Source organism: Meleagris gallopavo, chromosome 1 (genome assembly GCF_905368555.1).
Source record: "Meleagris gallopavo chromosome 1, MGAL_WU_HG_1.1, whole genome shotgun sequence".
In the NCBI taxonomy this organism is placed as follows: domain Eukaryota; kingdom Metazoa; phylum Chordata; class Aves; order Galliformes; family Phasianidae; genus Meleagris; species Meleagris gallopavo.
This window is the reverse complement of record NC_139404.1, coordinates 47,016,744-47,039,342: the sequence shown is the minus strand read 5'-3', so window position 1 is coordinate 47,039,342 and position 22,599 is coordinate 47,016,744. Positions and strand designations below refer to the sequence as shown.

General features: G+C 43.2%; 3 protein-coding genes across 7 annotated transcripts in view; 2 read left to right on the top strand and 1 right to left on the bottom strand.

Moving 5' to 3' along the window:
- NUP205 (nucleoporin 205) overlaps positions 1-3,305 on the top strand; it is a 45,235-nt gene extending 41,930 nt beyond the window's left edge. The window contains exons 40-43 of the mRNA XM_085223957.1: positions 290-413; positions 1,312-1,440; positions 2,085-2,158; positions 2,950-3,305. Coding sequence (XP_085080083.1) covers positions 290-413; positions 1,312-1,440; positions 2,085-2,158; positions 2,950-3,102 — 480 coding nt within the window. The 3' untranslated portion in view covers positions 3,103-3,305. The remainder of the gene's footprint in view (positions 1-289; positions 414-1,311; positions 1,441-2,084; positions 2,159-2,949) is intronic.
- Positions 3,306-4,647: 1,342 nt separating this feature from the next.
- ARL1 (ARF like GTPase 1) lies at positions 4,648-9,701 on the top strand. 2 transcript variants are annotated; one of them, XM_010709549.2, is made up of 6 exons: positions 4,648-4,806; positions 5,480-5,617; positions 7,216-7,297; positions 8,062-8,173; positions 8,824-9,002; positions 9,319-9,701. In XM_010709549.2, exons 1-6 carry the CDS (start codon positions 4,803-4,805, stop codon positions 9,347-9,349), a joined length of 546 nt encoding a protein of 181 aa, XP_010707851.1. In that variant the 5' UTR covers positions 4,648-4,802; the 3' UTR covers positions 9,350-9,701. The 2 variants fall into 2 exon arrangements, with proteins under 2 accessions (XP_010707851.1, XP_085080223.1); XM_085224097.1 differs by lacking the exon at positions 4,648-4,806 and adding an exon at positions 4,863-5,228.
- A 468-nt stretch (positions 9,702-10,169) lies between these two features.
- The window catches only part of UTP20 (UTP20 small subunit processome component), a 59,352-nt gene continuing 46,922 nt past the window's right edge, over positions 10,170-22,599 (bottom strand). For all 4 annotated transcript variants that reach the window (XM_010709539.4, XM_010709543.4, XM_085223942.1 and 1 more), the window contains exons 50-62: positions 21,956-22,084; positions 21,149-21,259; positions 20,324-20,403; positions 19,537-19,606; positions 18,435-18,617; positions 17,369-17,500; positions 15,818-15,950; positions 14,843-15,042; positions 14,414-14,485; positions 13,651-13,920; positions 12,669-12,795; positions 10,985-11,130; positions 10,170-10,490 (exon numbers count right to left, since the gene is read on the bottom strand). In XM_010709539.4, the coding sequence (XP_010707841.2) occupies positions 10,335-10,490; positions 10,985-11,130; positions 12,669-12,795; positions 13,651-13,920; positions 14,414-14,485; positions 14,843-15,042; positions 15,818-15,950; positions 17,369-17,500; positions 18,435-18,617; positions 19,537-19,606; positions 20,324-20,403; positions 21,149-21,259; positions 21,956-22,084 (1,809 nt within the window). In that variant the 3' untranslated portion in view covers positions 10,170-10,334. The remainder of the gene's footprint in view (positions 10,491-10,984; positions 11,131-12,668; positions 12,796-13,650; positions 13,921-14,413; positions 14,486-14,842; positions 15,043-15,817; positions 15,951-17,368; positions 17,501-18,434; positions 18,618-19,536; positions 19,607-20,323; positions 20,404-21,148; positions 21,260-21,955; positions 22,085-22,599) is intronic.

Below are 22,599 nucleotides of genomic sequence, written 5' to 3'. Positions count from 1 at the left end.
GAATGAGTACTTCATACAGAAACACTGTCACAGTGAACTAATAAACTGAATGATAAACCAAATGATCGTTTTTCTTGACAGAAAAGTTGCTTGAGCATACAGTTAATTTATTCATTTTTTGGCAAGCAAGGTTATGCAAGTTAAAATTGAAGTGTAGAGTTTTGAAGAGATAACTGATTGACAGTAAGTTCTAGATATTGGTAAATAATTTTATTTGCTTATTTCTTTCATTATTCTTTCCTTCTGTTCTGACTTGCTATAATTTTCTTTTTTCCTCTTCTTGTCACAGCTGTGTCAATCAGTTATGCCAGCTGGAGTTGATAAAATCTCTACTGCCCAAAAATATGTTTTGGCAAGGCGACGTCTGGTGAAGCTAATAAACAACCGAGCCAAACTGCTTTCTCTTTGTTCTTGTATCCTTCTGAAATTGAAGTTAACCTCAAAGAATTCCCTCCAAAAATGCGGGGAAATAGGAACAGGTTATTTTAACATAGATTTCTGACAACTTTGAACAACACATCATACAAAAGGAAAATTTGAAATACAGAAACTTAAAATAGTGCACACTGTTCTGCTACTTTCAGGCTGTACGTATTTTTTAATTAGTGCTATGACTGGAAGATGAGGTCAGTGATAATTCCCATCATAGAGACACCGTTACTAGGATTTTTCTTAATTATGATGAAGCACTTATTGTTAATATTGCCAATATTATTACTGACCAGCTCTTAAATTTAGTATCGAGGCCCACTTGATATGTACACATATGTACAAGTGTGCTGGCAAAAATTCTCTGAAAAATAATTCAGATGCTCATGAGAGCAACTGAAGTTCCCAGTGTTACAGTGAATTGTGCATAAGCTTTTTCTTGTGACTACCAGTAATTCTTTGGAAATAACTAGTACTGCACAAAATAATTGTTGCAGAGGCTCAGAATTCTCCTCCAAAATCTAGCATAGAAAAGATGTGCACTTGCAGATTTACCTATTGTCGCTGGTACAGCCACTTCCAGCTTTACGACCTCAGCTTTAACACATTACTGCAACTGAACTACCATTACAAGTCACATTCAGATTAAGTGTAGCAGTCATTTGAACTATCCTAGCCAGTACAGAAGCAGGTAAGGATTCATGTGATCCATTCCAGGCCCTCATTATCAGCAGTGGGGGTGGGAACTTGCTGCTGGAGGAAGTTAGAGTGGCTGAGGTAATATCTTCAACTGCTTCTAAATGGTTGTGTAAATATGCTTATATAGTAAATGTACAATCTAAAGACAAACTTGAACTCCTTCACTTAGAAATGTGTCAACAGATATTATAGAAACATGTCTCTTCATTCTTTGGCGTCATCTGGAACACTATCTACTGAATTACACACCTACTGACTCCCAAGACTCATTGCTATCTTCCAGAATATCATTTAAGAGAGGAAGACTGCAAGGTAAAATTTCTGATATGTCAAGATGTCTTTGAGTTAAACTGATGGGTAAATTTAAAAAACTGATTTGTTACTATTAACATTTTGCCATTTATATTTAATAAAGAGGTTTTGTTTGGATGTGGAAGTATGTTTGGACTTTCCTTGGAAGAATTGATGATACACGTATTGTTCAGCCACAGACTTTGGAATGTTGTCTATTACACGCAGTCTTCAAATGAACTACTATTTTATTTATTTATGTAGTTCAAACTGAGTGAAGTTCAAATAATGAAATCAGACTGGTGATCCAGAACGATGCATATGAAAACATTGTAAACAAAGAGAAAATGAAGAACTAGAATGGAGACTGGTGTTTTTGAAAGCGCTTGTTAGAATTACAGGCACTGTTGATTTGACAGAATGTATTGAATTTTGATAGAAGTCAGAAAGATCAGTGACTCGAGGAGGAACTTTTGCTTAAAAGTTGTGTGATCATGGCTGCTCAGTGATTTAGAGAAAATAAGTCAAAAAGTTACTTTAATTTCTAATATGCAAGTTTAGAAACAAATTTTGAATACTGCATTTTGAAATAATTTATGACAGTGTGGGAAAATGATGGTGTTGAGTAGCCAATATAATTTTAACCTCTTATTTTCTATCACTAGATTCCTTTGGTTCAGAGTCCAGCTTGGATTTCAGCAGTGGACTGAATCGAGTGAGTCAGCATGATATAGATCAGGTGAGATGTCACAGTATACTGAAAAATACAGAACGCACATTGTTACCATACAGCTTTTTTGAGAGCAGTCTGACTACAATTCTCCCATCTCTCAACAACCTTGGTAACACCAACAATAAATAACTTAATTTAGAACTAATGATGTGTTGCACGCTTTTTTTTAGGAAATATGAAGCAGGTAGTACTTGCAGTGCTGCACACACATTTTCAAGACTTAATATATAAAATGAAAATGAAAAATTGAGCTAGAGTATTTTAAATAAAACGAATCACTTTTTTTTTTATAAACCAGACAAGTGGTATGTATTTATTAATAACAGCTCCCTGAAAACATCAGTTATCTTGAAAGGTTTTCAATTTGAGGGCAGGATTACCAATTTTCTGTGATTCTGTAACTGTTTACAACAGGTCAGCAGCAACTGACCATAGAAAAATAACATTGGAAAGGGTGACAGAAATTGAGCAGACTGTAAAGTGTGAGTATTTACAACAGAAGTGATTTATTCTTTCACAGAAATTTAATAGGCTGTGTTAATTGGGTGCAAAGCAGCAGAAAAAAAAAATCATTTTTATTAAAATACTCCATTGACATTTCTGCTGCTGTTTGTGCAAAAAAAAAGAGCTTGTGTTCAAAATCTTTTGCAATTTCAAGCACTTTTATAAGAAAAAGTTTTGTTTAATTCCTCAAGATTGTAAAGTATTGTGAAAAAGCTGACAGATGTTGACAGGTGATGGATAAACAGAATGATAAAATTTTGTATTGTTGACTGAAACAAATCTCTGTTTCTCAGCTTCAGATTGAAACCACCAACAGTTTTGGTGAATCCCTACAGAAGAAGCTTCTGGACATTGAGGGGTTATATTCTAAGGTTCGGTCACGTTACACCTTTATTCAAGCTCTTGTGAGACGTATCCGTGGTCTCCTAAGGATATCAAGGACCTAAAAGACTGATAGATGAAGCTTGCCCCTTCAAGCAGCGTATCTGGGCAGGCCTTCTGGATCATCGGATTTTATAGAGGACACATTTTCTAAACAATGTCCAAAAAAAAAAAGCATTTATTACCTTTTTTTTTCTTATCCCTTTGGATCAGTTTTGTGCATTCTTTCTTACTGCTCCCAACTTGAAAAATAAAGAATCATTTTTAAGTGAGTTCTGATTAATATAAGAACTAAAGCAAGAAAGAATTCAAATGGAGGACATAAAGGAAACAAATGTTGTTGTTCTGTGACTGTGATGGTACCATACTTATGGATGCTCTCAGAGAAAAGGGAAAGGTTTGTCTGTTCATGCTGTTCTTGCGTCACACACATTTAATGTGATCGGACTCTTTGATACAGATTTTATGAGAAAGGTGATCATTTTTATGCTGTAAGCTGCTTGTTTATCTTCCCCATTGCCCTGCCTTTTTTCAGCTGATGTGGATACAAGCTTCCTCTCTTTGGAGAACTCTAGGTACAAGAAAAAAAAAAACCATGAGGAAAGGCACAGAAGGTGACAGCCATAGATTATGTTCTTACAGCTTGGAGAGCTAAAGATTTCTGTGCTGTTTCAGCAGGAACAGGAGTACAAAGACGGAATACAGTGCTTGAAGAGGGAGCAAGCAGATTTGAGTGGCAAATTGGTTCTGTAGGTAGATAGATTATTCTTAGAAGAGATTTTCATATCTCATTGTCTCTTATGTAAAAAAGAACGTGAGACTGGTTGGATTTCTTACTACACTGATCTTACAGCTCACTTCTGCATGTGCCTTGTGAATTGTATCCTGTGCTGCCACTATGTAGTGTTTCACATTCTTAAGGATTTTATACTTCACAGAATTAATGTGTGCTGATATTATCTTTCACACAGGGCTGGTTGTTCCCTGCTGTCAGATAAGGGCTGTTATCTGTTCTGTAAGAATTGCTGGTTATTAATGATTTACAGAGCTGCCTTTTGCCTGATGGTTCGCAGCAGTTTTGTTTATTTATTCATCAGTGAGAATCAGGAAGCACTGTATTTAATGAGAAAGCCGGTATTAGAACTAACTGGGGGATTCTGGTGGCTCAGACAGCGCTGTGTGGAACGCTGTGTTTGGACGGATAGCACTTCCACCGCCATTTTACACAGCGCAAATCTCTGCCTTTCGTGCAGCTGCTGCCGTGCAGCGAATCTCACAGGGAGTCGGATGTTGAGTGTTTATTTGGTCACAGCGGGAGCGATCAGCGCGGGTACACCTGCACTTGTACCGCCATGCACGCATGAGAGGCAGTGAGGGCGGGGCGTATGTGGAGGGGGAGGTTGGAAGGGGTTACGCCGCACCGCCCCTGGCACCGCCCTCATTCCCGCATACGCTGCTTCCGCGCCAGCAGATTCGTCACTTTTCCTCCTCGGCCCGCTTTTTAAATTCTTTCTTATTTCTCTTTCCTTTTTCTTCCCGTCCCGCGTACCTCCGTATCAGGAGGGTTAGAGTAGTTCTGCGCTCTGCTCCCCCTTCTTACTTGGAGGCAGAGCTCGTCCCGCCCCCGTGTCGAAACGGCGAAGCGGGGTGGGAGGGCGCCTCCTTTACCTGCCGCGGCGCGCGACGTGGAGCTGTGGGCAGGGCAGGAGAGCGGCGGCGCTGACAGGAGCGGCAAGGCGGGCAGGGCCCGGCGCAGCGGCTCGACATGGGTGAGGGCGTCGGGGCAGGGGTGCGCGGTGGGCCGGGTTGTGCTTGTAGTGCGGAGCGGTGAGGGAGGCGGAGACCCCGAATGTAGGGGTTGAGCGATTCGTGCGAGTCTAACCTACACGGACGTGGCGTTAGAGCAGAGTTTTCGTGTGGCAGAATGGCGTGAGGTTGCGCAGAGCGGGGAGCTGCGTGCCGCCTTTCTGCCGATGGAGCTCACGGCGCCGTTCCGACATGGTGGGTGCTTGTCGGCGGGGTGACTTGGTGAGCATCCGCAGAATTGCGCTTCGTTTGAAGGAAGGAGAAGCAGGTGGTCCCGGAAGAGACCGTAGGCGTCAGAAGGTGTGCTTTCTTGTGCCGCAGTGTCCTTGTGTGGTGGTCTCTTGCTTTGACAAGGCAGAGGCCGATGCAAACAAAGGAGGAGATGGCTCAGATTTTAGCAAATGAGAAAACTAACCGCAATGAGGAAACTCGATGCTGCTGCAAGCTTCGTTGTGCCGGGGAGATTTGTGATAAAATAATTGCATGAGGCTACGAGAGAAGGATGTGGTTCAGCACTCAGAACTTGCCTTTTTTTCTCTGAATGTAAGAGATGTGCTGCTGTTCAGTAAGAAGGACAGCCTCTGCTTTGCCAGCTGACGTGGAGGTGGCTTTCTGTTCTGCTTTTATTTTTTGTAGGGGGCTTTTTCTCCACCATCTTTTCCAGTTTGTTTGGAACTCGAGAGATGAGGATTCTCATCCTGGGGCTGGATGGAGCCGGAAAAACAACCATCCTGTACAGGTTACAAGTTGGAGAAGTTGTTACCACCATTCCAAGTAAGCAGTCTTTCTGTTACTAAACGCAGCTGATTTGTTAGCTCTGGTATGTCAGCTTTGTCAGCTGAACTCACACCTGCTTACTTTGTAAACAAATGCACCTTATGTTGTTGCAGTCTGGCACTTATGTTTAAGAACTTCTCTTACGCTCTTATGGTGTGCTATAGAAATACAACAAAAAGGAATCTTTTTACGCTGCTCTACTGAATGCAAAAAGTATTTGACCTCAAGGTTGTTAGTATGATTGGTAGGCTTCTCTAACTAGTAGCTATGGACTGTTGATTATTTTTGTCTCTAAACATAACACTGATGTGAATTCTAGAGTTTGTTGTTACTGTACATACCAAATTTTACATAGGATGGCATCAATGAGTCATACCTATTTAATTTAAGGGATGTGATTTAGTGGGGAAATACTAGTGGTAGATGGACTGTTGGACTGGGTGAATTTGGAGGTCTTTTCCAACCATGGTGATTCTGTGATTCTCACTTCTTGTTACTGATAATGGTCTTAAGTTTGTTATATAAGCACTTCTATTTAACACAGAAAACTACCTGCATTTCTTCTTATCTTCTACATTCTGTAGAAAGTGTAGCAACTCAGTATGAGATGTCATAGTAGGAGATATTTAGTTAAAACATAACTAATTTCACCAATTGTTCTAGTGTTCATGCAGTCATACCCACATATAACAAACACTGAGGTTTGTGTGCTGAAGTTTTCTGGTTGAGATCATAGAATCAGAATAGTTTGGGTTGAAAGGGACCTTTAAGACCATCTAGTTCCAACCCCGGTGCTATAGGCAGGGGCACCTTCCTCTGGACCAAGTTGCTCAGAGCCCCATTCAGTCTGGCTTTGAATGCTTCCAGGGAGGGGACATCCACAGCCTTGGTGGGCAGTCTGTTCCTGTGTCTCATCACCCTCACAGTAAAGAATTTCTTCCTAATATTTAGTCTAAATTGTAGTGTAACATGAACTAGATGGGGGTGTAACATGAAGGACAGAGCATGTTGGTTGTTGAATCCTTGCCACATCTGTTGAAGTCTTCCTGAGTGACTGTGATGAACTGATTGACTTTGGTCAGGTCTTTCAGGCAGTCCACGTTTGTTTGTTTTCCTGCTCTGTGTTTCTCTGTGGTGACAGGGAAAAGAATGACAGCTGTATATGCTGTAACTTTACTGCCGTCTTTCAGATATCACAATATAAAGCCTTCTGCTGAGGAGCAATGTCTGCTGTGGTCTTTCAAGGCCACAGATCTCGTGTTGACATGTAGGATATGTTCCTTAGCATTCTATCGCTGTCAGTTGTGTACTTGGTTATGGAAGCAAGCTGCTGCTTTGTTTCCTTTGACGCTTTCAGGCACACTAATATTCATTTATAACAACTTTATCATTTGTTGGCAGGTCTCTGTAATATGTTTATGATGCATTATTTTCAGCCATAAGTGCCTGTTGGGGTGGAGTGACTTCTCAAGGGACGTGAGCATGACTATGTTGCTCATGAAGAATTTTTAGGCACCATGATTTTAAACTAAGTGTATTTCAGGGGAAAAAAAAAAAAAAAGGATCATCAGTAAAATTGTGTAACTTTGTTTCAGCAATTGGCTTCAATGTTGAAACAGTGACATACAAGAATCTGAAATTTCAAGTTTGGGATCTGGGAGGACAGACAAGCATAAGGTAATATGTGTCTAAAAATGAAAAAATGTCATCTAATTTCTGTAAAAAGTGCTTGCAAAGTTCTTAAAGTTCTCATAGCTGCCTGTTCTAACAATTGTTTCCTTTGAGTTTAAAACCAGCTCGTTGACAAAAGAGCATTTTTGTTTGACAGGGTTCTGTTACTGCCACCTCTGTTTTGGACTACAAGTGAATTAATTTCACTAGTATACAGTTCTGCTTTGAAAAGCTAGTTTACTTGTGTAGCATGGAATTAGGCAGCATTCTAAACGTTTATATTTAAATATTCATATTTTTAAGAGTGCAAAACTATAAGACTGTATTTGAACATAGGCAATAATTTTTTTGAGTAGTGAGCTTTGAGGTTTTTTTAACAAACCATTCCATGTATAATTGTAATGGTTTGTGCAGGACCTCTGTGTGCCCTCCTCAGGATCACACTTTGAACACTGCTCAATCAGGGGCAGTGCTAGTTTCCTTTTCCTTTTTAGCTGCAGTAATCCTGAAAAAGATGGTTGTGACCCTCAGTAATTACATACCTCTATGAATTAGCTGTTTAAAAAAACTCCTCTTAGTTTTTGCTGGTGGTTATTTGTACCACTCTGGTCCTTTTCATAACCTCATGATGATAAGTTCTTTCTTTTTTTTTTTTTTTTTTTTTTTTTTTTTTTTACCCCAGAGAGAGTTATTACTTCCTCTGGTTGGTTTTTCATTACGTGTCTGTAGAGTACTGCTAAACCTTCAAATGGCTTTTTTGTCTTCTGCAGACCATACTGGCGGTGTTACTATTCCAATACAGATGCAGTCATTTATGTAGTGGACAGCTGTGATCGAGACAGAATTGGCACTTCAAAATCAGAGCTTGTTGCTATGCTGGAGGTAAGAAAATGAGAACGATGGTCATATCAGTGAAATGGAAATGAAGTGTTACAGTTCTTGGAGCAGGTGTGAAACTTGATTCAGTGGTATCAGTTCAGTTGTGAAGTTTCAGCCCTCAGAACAGGCCCGTGCAGCACTTCTAACTGAAGCAAGCTCAATGTGCTGTAGGTATTTTGTACTTCTGCACAGTAATTCTCTGGACAGTAGGTTACATTTAGCCTTTTGGTCACATGAAAACTTGCCTGTCCACAAGGACAGCTGCTCAGTGCATCAGTGGTAGAAAATCAGGCCCTGAAGGAATTCCAGTGGTGTCCTACTGGGTAGTGAAGCTGAAGAACGTGCACGGAACAGTAATAAAGGGAAGATGTGTTAAGTGCTATAAGCTTTTTAATAGTATGCCTTGTTAAATCTGCCTCCTGTTGACAGAGTGCTGTTATGTTATGAAATCTGCCTTGTTTTGAAAGTGCTTCTATGTGATGTGGGAGCAAATGGAATTCAAAATAGATGTCGTTCTTTTGGTAATGCACTAAAATTGGCAAACTGGAGGAGAGTCATGATAGAAGCTGCTTTTTGTCCTACGGGTTTTCTCTGCATATATAAATTTAGTTTAAAATCCTGGCAAATAGTTTGGCATGATTCTCATTTCTTAGGAAGAAGAATTGAAGAAAGCCATTTTGGTGGTTTTTGCAAATAAGCAGGACATGGAACAGGCCATGACTCCCACAGAAATGGCAAATGCACTGGGCTTACCAGCACTGAAGGACAGAAAATGGCAGATATTCAAAACCTCTGCTACTAAAGGCACTGGGCTTGATGAAGCAATGGAGTGGTGAGTAAAAATCTGATTGTTAGCTTCATTAGCGAGGTGTCTTTTAACACATCTTCTTTTGTAAAGAAGAAAGATGGAAAGTGTGATGTAAAAGCAAGGTATGAATTGCAGGTTTGCAGAGCTTCCTGGTACTTGTGAGAACAGAAAGATGAGCGTTTCAAGACTTGCCTGTTTGCTGTGCCCTCTAGCTAGGGCTGTATTGCTCTCGGCAGTCATCTTAAAACAAGAGTCCACATGAGTGGAAAGGGCTACTCCTACAGGTGTCCTGGCATCTCTGAAATGACTTTTCAATAAACTGGTTTACCCTTTTTCCTAGGTTGGTGGAAGCCTTGAAGAGTAGACAGTGATACAAAGCTGACAATTGCCAAGAAATTTCAACTACGTCCAGCATCTCTCTTTCTGCAGTAAAGTATGGTCAGGCCACAAGTACTTGTAAATAGGGCAGGTTTGCATTTGGGTCATGTAATGTGGATGCCTCTCTTCAGATAGAAAACTGAACCAAGTGGATGTCTGTGTACATTATGATCTTCATTTTCTTTCTTTGTGTTTAAAGATGTGCTTAATAATTTGTATGAACGTTTTTTTGGCGGGCAAAGGGATTTATATATTCTTTTTCCATTCACTGGGTAGTTTGAAGTTGGTGTGGTTACTCTATTTGTGTAATTAAAACACTAATAAAATCCACAATGATCAGCTGTACTCAAAGGTGCGTTGGTTGCTTGCAGAAGCAGAGTTGAGTTCAGCTGCAGTTATAACAGACGTGGCTGAATGTTGCGGGAGGTTTCCTTAAGCTGATGTTGTTATGCTTCAGCATCCCTCAGTTCAGGTACAGTTACAATAAAGTACAGTTGTTAACAGCTGTACTTGTTAACATAGCATCACTTTTTCTGTTTTTTCAATAGCTGCCTGCTACCCTGATGTGGCCCGGCCATAATTTAACTTAACTCCCCTCTTCCCTGAGCTGTTCTTTCTATACTCTGTGCTTAGCTGGAACTGAGTCAGCTTTCTCCCTACAGCTGTGGAAAGCTGAAAGACAGATCAAGGTCAATGCAGTCTGTTTTCTCCAGAAGATAGGAGGGGCACAGGCACGAATGCAGTCATCATATAACCCATCTTTTAAACATGAGGTAAAAGTTCAAAACACAAAAACAAAAAAAACCCTTAAGCTTTATTAGAAAGCTTTTATTTAAGACCATAGATGAAAAACAGGACATGGAAAAAAATACAAATAAATACAATTAAAATATGTAAATACTTTTTTTTTTTCTTCCCCAACAGTATTAGCTTGAAATTCATTTTTACAAATTAATCCTCTGGGAATGAAAAGACTTTTCATTCCACCATTGCTAAGTCTTTCAGTGCATGACTGCGATGTTTCTTGGCCTTATAGCTGGGGCGCAGGAATTCTATTTTTCTCTTCCTCGTTTCTGCTTTATTCTTGTGTCTCTTCAGCTTCCTCCTTGCAGCAATGTCAGGGTTTGCCACAGTCTGAATGAAAAAGAATACTTTGTTAGTTAAAACTGTAAACGTCAGACAGTTCCCAAGAAATGTGTGCCTGACAGGCAGTGCACCAAGGCTTCTCAGAAATGAGGGTCTTCTGGCTGCTAGAGCCACATTTATTGCTGCTCAAGTAACCTAAACAGCAGGGCACCAGGATCAGTCAAAACCTGCCCACAGGTTTATTTACCTTAAATAAAACCACAGCATTATAGAGGTCCCCAAAGATGATTGAGTCCTAGCTCTGCACAAGACCACACTACAAACCCCTTGGTCTGGGAGCGTTCTCCAAATGCTCCTTGAACTCTGGCTGCTCAGGGCTGTGACCATTGCCCTGGCAAGACTGTTGCAGTGCCTAATCACTTTCTCAGTAGTTTCTTGTTTTCAATTCAGGATGAAGTTATCCCTCACACTCATCTCCTGATAGGCTCTCAAGCCTTTAGAAAAGCCCTGTTTTCCCAGAAGAGGAAGCAGAATAAACTTACCTGCAAAGCCCTCTGCTTTTTCCTCATAGCTCTTTTCTGATTGGCCTGTTTCTGCACAGAAGAAAAAGCGAGCGAAAAAGCCTCCAGACCGACTAATTTCTTGAGCAATTCTATAATTTCTTGGGAAAGGTTCTTCAGTGTTGGATCTAATAAAACAAAATAAACTAGCTTCATCCTTTCAGCATACAGAGTAAAAGCCAAGAACCCAATAGGGAATTACCCCTTTTACTAAAGACATTCCTACTGATGGATCTTGCCCAGTATTTCTGCAGGCACAGTTCCAAAAACTGAATCAGAATCAGAGAATCACCAAGGTTGGAAAAGACCTCCAAGATTATATCTAGTCCAACCATTCACCTACCACCAGTATTTCCCCACTAACCCTGTCCTTCAGTACCATTTCCACATGGTTCTTGAGCACCTCCAGGGTTGGTGACTTCTCCAGCTCCCTGGACAGCCTGTTCTAATACCTGATCGCTCCTTAGGAGAAGAAATTTTTCTTAATATCCAACCTGAACCTCCTCTGGTGCAACTTAAGAAATATCTGCTGGTTCTCTACCAGACTTCCTAGAGGGCTACAAGTGGTGTTTCATGTGCTGACGCAGAAAGCAAGAAATTCATCTTTCTTTATCCTCTTACACCATTGCCAATCTCTGCTACATTGTTTTGAACTCTGCTATAAATAATGGCCAGTCAGTTGTTCCTTACCAGAACCCCATTACTGCCCTTCTTCTTTTCTCCAGTTCTTTTGTATCCACTCTAGAGATGCACAACATACTTTCAAGGCACACGTTACTCTAAATGTATGGCTGTGTAACTGTTTTTTTGCTTTATGGCCTGTGCTTATCCTGACACTGCATTTGCCTGACTTAAAACACTCATGAACAACGTAAGATTGTTCTTAAGTCAGGAGTCCATCGTTGGAAATTAGTTGGTCTTTCTCCATCCAGCATCATTTCATACAAGCCACACACACAGATTCACTGCTCTGCAATTAAATTTTGAGGCTGCCCTGCAATCTTTGCTCTCATTTTCTTCATGTACCTTCAGGTTTCCTTAAGAATTTTAAATAAACACGGGTCCCCAGGGAGGAACCACGGTTTCTGCTCAGACAAAGTGAGTGGAGCAGAGTGACCTGGAGAGTGAAATTCAATAGGTGCATTCCTGCTTGCACACACAGCGTGCATCAATCCTGTAGCAGACAGCTCTCCTCCCCTCGCTGCAGCATTTGTTCTCTTTCAGTCACTGTATATGCATGACACACACACTGAAGTTCATTTTCAGGATGCTCTATTTCAAAAGAGCTCCTAATCCTCACAGCAGACCTTAATATGGCAACTGAGAAAAAAAGACACTTGGCTGCAGCTTTGTCCTGGCTTCTCTGAGACCTGCACCCCCTTTCCTCCCCTTGCTGAGTAGTCAGTCCTGCAGCCACGAGTCCACCCTTGAGCACTATACTTCTTCCACATAAGCTCAAGCTTTACCCGCTCATGTACAGGAGCCTGCCTAACACCAGGACTTTCTTTGTCAGCATATACATTTTTGTTCAAGCTGTCATACGTTCTCCTCCTCTCCTGATATTTTGGTTAAACTGCAAGTAGGTGAAATTCACTGTTAAAGGCATCTATTCCTCAACAGAGGAAAAGGATGACAAGAGGAGTCCATGATGAAGGATATCACTTACCTTGCTCTGCATAGGTGCTGTTCAGCTCCCTGTACAAAGGAGTGAGGACTGTTGGAAGGTATGGCTTGATTCTGTCTTTCCCTAGATCCACTGAGATTGCTCCGAGGAACTTAAAGATGCAGCTCCTCTGAAAATGAGTGCATGGAACACAAAAGCAGGTAAGAAAGAAACTGCCTAAGTGAGCAGCTACAAGAACACTGCACATCGCATCTCAATGTACAAGGTGTTTCAGACAGTTGTCAGAAATTCACTGCTGGCATAAAGTCTCAGTGCAGTCAAGTACAGCCTTCAGATGAGACACAGCTCCGTGGGATCTGTAAACATATGAGCTAAAACTTCACTTGTTAGTTGGTAACACTTTAAAAACAAGCTTGTTCTGTCACTGTCCTGTACCAGGGCAGCTGAAGATATGAAAAGCTCAGCCTTTCCCTCTGCATCACAGGGAATCACAGTGTTTCTTCTGTTACTCACATGGCCTCCCCTTCTCCTGACAATTTCACACTGCCATTCCCCCATCCACATAAAAGTAGCACTGTCAAGCTTTCAAAGCATGCATGTCCAATCTGCTAGCTTTCTCATTTGGTTGCCTCTTCTTCTGTTTTAATAAAAACCAGAACAAAATAAGTTTTGGTACCTATATATGTGAACTATATTACATGTTTTATACATGGCCCAAGACGATTCCTCTTCACTCAATGCGGCCCAGACAAGCCAAAAGGTTGGACACCCATGTTGTAAAGGCAGCACTCTGTCCCTGCACACTGGTGGCCATTGGCTTCCCACCTTTCCACCATCCGGAAGCAACAGCAAAGCAGAAGCAAACTGGTGGAAGGCCTTCCTAAGAATCCCAACCTGAAATGCTTGGTTTCTCCATCAACACCTACCACTCCTCACCTCAGCATCAGTTCCCAACAGCCTTTGGTAGCAAAGAGTCCGTGCAAGTGCTTGAGGCATTAAAGTGCTGGTTTAATCTCGCTCTCACCTTTAATGGGATCTTGGGAGAATATGCTGCTTCTCGCTTTGCCATGAGAGAGAGCTTCTTCATCAGCCATATCAACGTGGCTGGCCGACCCTTCTCTTCTGTATCTTCTTCTCCCTCTCCTTTAGCAGAAATATCTTTCTCTTCTTCATCTTCAGAAGCCTCCTGCTCTTCCACCTCACAGCCAAGTTCTCCTTCGGCCTGCTCACCTTCCTCTGAGGGAGGTGCAAGCAAGTAAATAACTTTGGCAACAAACAGCAAATTCTTTATAACCTGAAATGTGAAAACAGAGCAGTCAGTCACTGGGGGGTTCCCACAGTGCCAGCACCAGCAGTGACCAAAGGTAGCCAAGAGCCAATGTGATGTCTATAAAAGTAAGTGGCCGTGAACTGGGTTCAATTCCATGCCACAGGATGGTGCACAGTGGAATCAAACCTTCAAGCAACAGCATCAAGCTGGGCCAAATGCTCCCAACAAGCAAGCAGCCAAGACCTCAGTGCTGCAGCAGGGAAACAGCACCAGAGATCTGGCTGCCTGCTCAGGTCTGACTGCCCTTCTCCATGGAGAGGCCAGACTCTCCCTGGGCAAGGGCTGGACAGAAGGAACTGCTGTCTTGCTCTGCATGGTGCCCAAAATGTCTATCACCCCCACCCTCACCCTTCCAGCAGACTGACACCAGAGCCCTGAGCAGCACTTCTGTCCTGACCAGGAGATGACACTGCTTCATGTGCCCCCACCACAGCCCCAGACAGGCTGCTGCTTCTACCTGCTCTCCCAGAGACTGGTCCAGGAACTTGGAGCGCAGCTGATGGCAGAATGCAAACACAAGTTCCTTCACCTGGTGGGACAAAACAGGAAAGGAATTGTGATATGAGAGGAAGCCAGCAGCAGAACCCCACAGCAGGGTTGTGCAGTCACCAAAGGTGGTTCCCAGGGATGTCAGTGAACTGGCTTAGCACAAGTTTTGCCTCCATCTTGCAATCCTGAAGGGAATCTTTGTGTTTTTCAGAATAAGACCCCAGAGAAGCCCCCTCCCGCCAGCACAGACACTTGCTCAAATGCTTTCAGTGATCGAGATTAGGCAGCGGACAGAAATAACTAAGAATCGTGCACACAAAACTACTGAAGTTATTTTTGTGTCTCAGGCAGGAAACAGGTGTGGGCACAGGGGAAGAAGCAGCACAGACACTATCACCTTTCTGTCCAGCTCAGCAGTCAGGAAGAATGTGGATGCAGACAGCTCTGCTGAAGGCTTTTTCCTCTTCACTGCCTGCCTTTCCCTCCATTTGGTGACAAGGTCTTCTGGTTTGTGGGATGCAAACAACAAGCCAAAGATCTGAGTGGCTGTCAGCCACACCCAGCTGTGAGGATGCCAGAGGTGAGACTGGACATGATCTAGGGGAGAGAAAACCTCTTTCAGTACAGGAGCTGGGCCAGCTAGAGCAGAAGAAGCACCGCATCCTTCCTAGAGCTACCACAGCATACACTGCAGTAAAATAATGAAGGAAACAAACTGCTCATATGCTTAGATTATAATAAAACTGTTCCTAGGATCTCTGCTGAGCCAAAGCAAATCCAGAACTTGCCAAGGTTACCTTGTCTCTCACTGAGGGCACCTGGCAGGCTGAAGACAGAACCCAGCCAGAAACACTCCTGCTGTCAGCAAATAAAGCAACTGAAAGCAAGTCGACAAAGTGACAGTAAGGCAGACTGACACTGCAGAATCTCTCTCATACAGAAACCACTGGAATCAGATGATCTCTGGGCCTTATCATGATGGCAGGCACATAGTATTTACAGTGTCGTTATCACATGTCATCACTGGCTGTGTGCATGATCTCATCAGGGAAATCTTTTCCTGGAAGAACTGAAAGTTTTCATCAAAGTGGCTGTAATTATGGCCAAACATGCCATCATTCACAAGACTTTGCTCTTGGGAGGATAGGAAATACTTCTCAGCACTGAGACAGATGGCTTATTGTTTTCACCAGCTACGTAACCTTTTCCATTAAAATTTACTCTTGCTGCCCAGCAGCTGCCACGTATGAGAATTCTGCAGCACATGAACCTTGTGTGACAGCATCTAGTTCTTTCCCTTGAGGTGTGAAGAAACCCAAGGCACTCCAAGAATCTTCCCTGTAGCACAGATATCATAACTCTCCACACTCACCCCAGATCTGGCTGACGATGTCTGCATGCTTGGTTAGCTGAATGAAGCTGCACTCTGAGATCAGCTTTGTCACCAGCACAAGGAAGCTGAACAGCAGCCTATCTGCAGCCTTCTCCTCCTCCTCCTCAGTTATCTGAGAAAATCAGCAAGACCAGAAATGTGCTTGAGAGGGTGTGAAGATAAGTGTTTTTTTCCCTACCGGGTGCATTTCAGATCAACACTGCAAGGAAGCAGAGGACTGACCTGTACCCAATTTCTATCATCAGCTGAAGGGAAGAAGCTCCATTAGAACAATGCTGTGTGTTACTGAATTGCGTGCAGGACCTGACTGCCTGCAGTCCCAGCTAGTGGGATGCAGCCAGCCCATGCCTCTCCCACAGTGCAGCACAGGGGATGATCACAGGGCATTTCTCATCACTGCAGATGTTTTCATCTCCTGCCAATCTCCACACCCCTGCAGCTCTCCTCCTTTGCTCAGCGTGCTTTCCAGGTACATCAGTAGCACACACGGCAACTCCCCAAGTGTCTGGGATCCCCTTGGGAGTGCCACATGCCATGCAGGATCTGAGGCAGCCTTGCCATTCTGAGTTAATTGCGTACACAAAAAAACCAAAACAAAACAAAAACAACCACCAAACAACAAAACTACAGTCTGAAATACGGGAAGGGAATTCATCAGAAAAGTTAAAGTTGTAGGCAACACTAAACAAAGGTAGTCAGTCACAAGCGATTCACTTCTGACCTGCCATGCTTACACTGATCTCTGTACCAAGCAGACATTTCTTAGCTAAACAGGTGTCAGCATGATAAGAGGCTGTTTCCTAACTGAACACATCCTAAGCCATCCCAGTGCTAGACATGCGTTCTGCCATTCCTTCCTCCATCCCCTCTCTCCTGCCACCACAGCAAAGACCACACAAGCAGGGAAACTGCCTGGACATACACACTGCTGCAGGGCCTCAAGCTGTGCCAGGGAAGGTTCAGTTCAGATATTAGGAACAATTTCTTCTCAGAGAGTGGTGCTGCTCTGACACAGGCTGCCCAGGAGGTGGTGGAGTCACCATCCCTAGAGGAGTTCAAGATAAGGGTAGATGTGGCACTGAGGGACATGGTCAGTGGGCACGGTAGGGATGGGCTGATGGTTGGACTAGGTGATCTTAGAGGTCTTTTGCACCCTTAATGATTCTATCATTCTATGCACCGGTTCAAACAGGCTAAAAATCCAAAAGCCCATGATTCGAGGGTTGTCTCAAGAACCCCCTCCATCCAGAGGCTGACAAGGAGTAAGCATCTGCTGGTTACACAGCACTGCTGCAGGAAGGCCAAGGGGCTTTGCAAAGCTCCTTTGTTCCTTGTGCTGTGACACACGACATGAGATTTGGGCCTACAAGCAAAGTACGGTTCTAAGCCAGCGATGTCCCCTTCAGGACAAGTGTGTATACTTTATGCATTTCCTCAGCCCCAAACAGTAGCACCAAAGGTTAAATCTCTCCTACACTTCTTCCCGTCTTCCATTTTCCTTCCCCAAAAGGAAGCGGCGGTATGACTTACGGCTTCAAACTGAACTGGGTTGATTTCTTTCTCAACTAAGGTGAGGACAGCTTCAAGGCGCCGCTCAAACATGACTCCCTCCACTTCCACAAACAAGCCGCACGCCTGGGCAGCCAGCCTCCGGTGTGAGCTCTGCCAACAGAAAGAACACCACCCTCGTTACCTCTAAATCATCAAATCCTGCAGCTCCCACAAGTAAGTAGCAACTGTTTTTACCTGTAGCAATAGGATTTTAAGAGAGGTCGATTTTCAGACTAGTATTGATGTAGGAGATGCTGCCAGCTAGGGATACAAGCACTTGGCAGGACATATTATCCCAGGGAAGGCACCCTACAACTAAATGCCAAAGGGCTGTTTCCAGCCCAGTTTCCAGCTGCAGAGGACTGGGGGCAACTTTGCATTCATTGATTCCTCACAATACCATGGGCAACTTGAAGCTATAAATCAGAACTGAATGCAACAGAGATGACAAGAATGAAGTACTGAAGAACAATTGCTCCACTAGTGCAAAGGGAAAGAAACTGAGTCCTTCTGTAGAATAACGAAACAGCCAGGCACCTAGATCAAAATAGATCTGTAATACCATGTTTGCCACCCTGCAGCTGCTGGCTACAATATGAAGCAATCCTTAGCAAGAGACAACGTGATGGTCAATTAATGGGATCAGAACAGCTGTAATGCATTTATTCAAATTTAAAACCTCAGCAGAGGCTCTTATGGCAAACACCTGTCCTAGGTGGGACTGTTTGAATACAGGCAATGCAGCCAGGAGATCTGTAGGCTGATATTGATCTACAGCAGCAGCAGCTCTCTGCATTTGCTCAGCTACACAAAATTTATCATTTCTCCCTCTCTTCTTGCTAACAAGAAGCACGTTAATGAGCACAACTTTAAAGAGCTTTTCTTCTACACTGTCTCCTGTTCATACTCTTTTCCTAAAACTCTAACTCAGGCTTAACTGAAGCCATCAATGCACCACACCTGACAGCAGCAATTGCACTTGCCTTAATCTTATTCAAACCCCGAAGTCTAGACTCAGTCAACAAAAAGAGCATGGAATGAATACCTTCTTGCTGTGAAACCACTCTGTGACCAGTGAAAACAGCAGATCTTGTTTATCGTTGCTTATCTTACTGAGCAGAGACTTGCACGTCAAAGCCGCCATCTTTTTGCACTTGGCCGAGTCATCATTTATCATCATCATACACAAGGAGATGAAAAACAGCCCACAGTATTTGTGCAGGAGCTCCTGTAAAGAAACAGCCATTAGTTAGTGATACACCCCTAAGGAGCTTTTGGAATTTAAAGGGGAAAAGAGGGATATTTGTGGCACAGCCCTGAGTAGGGTTCAAGTTGAGGGAGGTGAACTAACGCAGAGGACAGCCCAGCTGCTGATGCAGGCAGGGAATGCACAGCAGCCCCCTCTGTCCCCTGACTTGCTAATGTGCCCCTAGAACAGGAACTTGAGTGTCAGACCTAAAAGGGCCTTTTCATAACTAACTTGCATTAAAATGGGAATACGTCTCTAAGCAGTGCCGCAATCAGGCCCAAGGGCCCTTCTCTTGCAGAAAAAGCAGTGCTCTGCTGCCCTACAAAGTTGCTGGGAACCAAGCTGAGGTACTAAAGGTGACCAAGGGTGAAGAGGCACAGCTCCCTGCGCTCAGTTTCCCTTCCTTCCTCCCAAATTCTTGCTTGACTGCACTCTTCTCAGCCTCCTGTACACTCAGTCAAGCTCCAGCTGTAAAGCACTGGGGCAGCTTAGCATTTTGTGCATGTTATCCTGCATAGGTGCAGTTATTATTTAACTGTCATTTTGATCCACTGTACCAAGAAGCCCTCTCTCTCCAGTCAGGCCAACAAAACTGGTATTTCACATCACATTCCAGTACATAAATCTGCATCACATTCATCCAAGCTCCTGCTGACAGAGCTTTACTTCACTTACAGACTGTGCACATTAGGTCTGGAAGCAATGCAGACTTTCCAGCATGTCATTTTTCTTTTGAAGCAAAGCCAGTTTTTTGGAGATAAGTGAATACTCGCTTAATATGATATGTTAATATGATATATCAAGTGCTCCCCAAATAAACTGCTTTAAAAACACTAGTAATGCAAGCAGCTGAAAGGAATCAACTGCCTGATGCACAGTACCAAGAGGTGATCATTACCTGTGGAAACATGTCAAGGAGGTACACAATCATCTCCAGAGCAGACTCTCTTCCAGTTTCATACTCGTAGCTGCAAGGAAATGGTTAACGCTTAGGGCTGGGCTGATACTCCGTAAAGTTACTTACAACGTACAAGAATGGCCAGTGCTAATAACACACACTGACATGGATCTTTTTACAGCAGCTCCCTGACCTGATCTAATGCTTAGGAGAAGAGAAGCAAACAAGTCACTCAGCTCCACCTGCTACAGAACGAACACATTCACAGAGAGGTGAGTCAGGGCTCCAGCCAACCTGTGCCACAACAGCACTGTGCTGTGGTGCTGAGTGCACAGCAAACCGCTGTCACCTCAAGTGAAGGAGGGGTCATGCTCAGAAGGAGCCTTCAGGCACACAGATTGTTCCTCTGAACTGCTGCAGCTGAGACAATTGCCAAGGGACAGCAGTCATATAAATGCACTTTCCCATATCCTTTCTGGATTTTCTAGGTCACCTGGTTCATAAGTAGTGCACAACCGGTGATGGCACTAGGCAGACAACAGCGTATTTGCTCACATAGGTGAAGAACAAAAAAAAATACAGCTGGGAAAGGGGGAAGGTAAAACGGCTTCATTTCTCCAACATCCACTTCAGAAAAAAAGGGAAGCTCTTTAGAGGTGGGAAAATCGGAAGTCCAGTGCACCCACTCCTCCTCATGAACAGGATACAAAAAGGATGATGCTGAAACCAGACTTAAAGCACCATGGTTCTGTACTGAGGGAAAGAGAAGTGGAGAACATAAACTTACTCCAGCTGTGCGAGCATGAAATCCAAATTGGGTTTCAGCTTGTCACCAAGGGGGTAGTCCAGAATATACTTCAAGTAAATCTGGAAAACAAAACAACACAACAGAGAAGAGTTACAAGAAACACTTGGACAAGCTTGTGAAAAGGAAATAAGGAATAAGCAGTTATGGATCAGAATGACAATGAGAATAAACCCTTCCATCCTCCTGAATGCACTAGTTCCTATTCCACAAGGGGTGAAGCTCCAGGTTTGGAACAGGATCTGCAGCTGACATCTGCCAGATCAGTCCTCAGAGTATTACTGTGCCTTGCCCAGGCTTCTGTTAACAGAAATTCAGCGCTCTTCATAATTCATCTGCTAATTGTGGAGAAATTGTGTATGGCCATGCACAGCTCCCACTGCATCTGTATCCCAATGTTTGAAATGAAGCAACCAACTCCACCTTTTGGTTGCTTTTAGCTTAGAAAGAAATAGTGGGAAGGAATCATGGTTTGTGGCAAATTCTCTTCTGCTGGGATACGGAAAACAACAAGTTATACAAGCTTAAAAGCCTTCAAAGGAGGAGCTATGTCAGTGCTGCTGAGTAGCCCTGTGAAGACATGCCATGGCAAGCAGTTTCACTGCAGGCAAGCAGCCTGAATTTCTGCTGTTGTTCTCACAAAGGCTAAAACCAGCCTGACAACAAGGGAACAAGGATTAGGAGGAAAGAGAAACAGGACTGGGATTCAGCAGAGTTAAGGCACATCTCTATGAGAGATGGGATGGCCTCACAGAGCCCTCCAGCCCATTACTGCTGTAAATAACATGGACTTCTCATGGTACCCACCTGCCTGCACTGGACTCGCACTGGCTCACTCTGGCCTGTGATAGCAAGCTGGGCAACCTTCTGCATCACATCATCAATCTCAGGGACAATCAGCTTCCTGGATAAAATAGCCTAAAAATACGAAAACATAGCTGGAGTCACATCATTCTGTTTGCAGTGTGAGATGTAGTATTATAACCAGTGGTTACATGGGAATCAAGTGGCACAGTAACACTGACATATCTTCAAACAACACACAAAGAAGTTGGCTTGTAAATTCATACCTTCTTCTTTTGGAAGACAAAGAATACCTTGTCTAATGGTTAGGGCTGTGAATTCTTTAGCAAGGATAGGTAATGGCTTTAAGTTGCAACAGGGGAGGCTCGGGTTGGATATGAGGAACAATTTCTTCTCTTTAGAAAAAGTAGTGCTGCTCTGGCACAGGCTGCTTAGGGAGGTGGTGCAGTCACTCTCCCTGGAGCTGTTCCAGAAATGTGTGGATGTGGCACTGACAACACGGTCAGTGGGCATGGTGGGGATGGGCTGACAGTTGGAATAGATGATCTTAGAGGTCTTTTCCAACCTTATTAATTCTGTGATTCTATGTGAATCAAGCAGCCTCCCAAACAATTCTGAACAAAGGCTACAAGTCAAACAGGAAAGCTCTGCTACTTTTCCTATTTTCCCCGTTTTCCTTTTCTGTAACAGAGAAACTCAGTGGCACTCTGCAGACTGTTCCAGATACGAGATCTTACAAACATTCACCAAAATGCAATCACTACCATTCCAGTGGTTCACAAAACCCATACACTTGCTCCACAGAAATACCTTTAGAAGGCCAAAGGCAGTGGCTTGCCGTGATGAATCATAAATATCTTCTTCAGCAAAGCCAAGCAGCACTTGGAGCTGTTTGCTTGTTATTTGGCTCTTCGCATTCTTCACAAGTATTGTTACGGACTGCAAAATCAAATTGCACATTGTCAATACACATACACCTCCATAAAATGTAACCCCACACCAAAACCTGACTGTTTATAGAACTCGGGTTTGACAGGACAAACTGCTGCTCTCAAATGTGCAGCTAAAACCGTTTTCAGTGCTGTTTTCTTTGCTTTCAGCTGGCAATTTCGAGATGAAAGCCGCATACAAGCAAATACACAAATGCAGTCCTTGAAATGACTGGGGATGCTCACTGATTTGAGTCACAATTCAGGAACATGGACTGAAAGAGGACAAAATCCTTTTGGCTCAGGGGCTCTCACTATCCCTTGTGATTGCAAAGCAGTAATTAATTCAGCAATGCACTGAGAAAACACGTAAAGGAAGATGGTGCACACAGTAACAGCAGTTACTACTACAATTAATTGCCCTCCTACAATTGCCTTATTTCTGTTAGAGTTTATTCCAATGAATATACTCAAGCTCAAAACTGATGCCTCTCAAAAGACAGGGTGGTAACAAGTTACTATCAT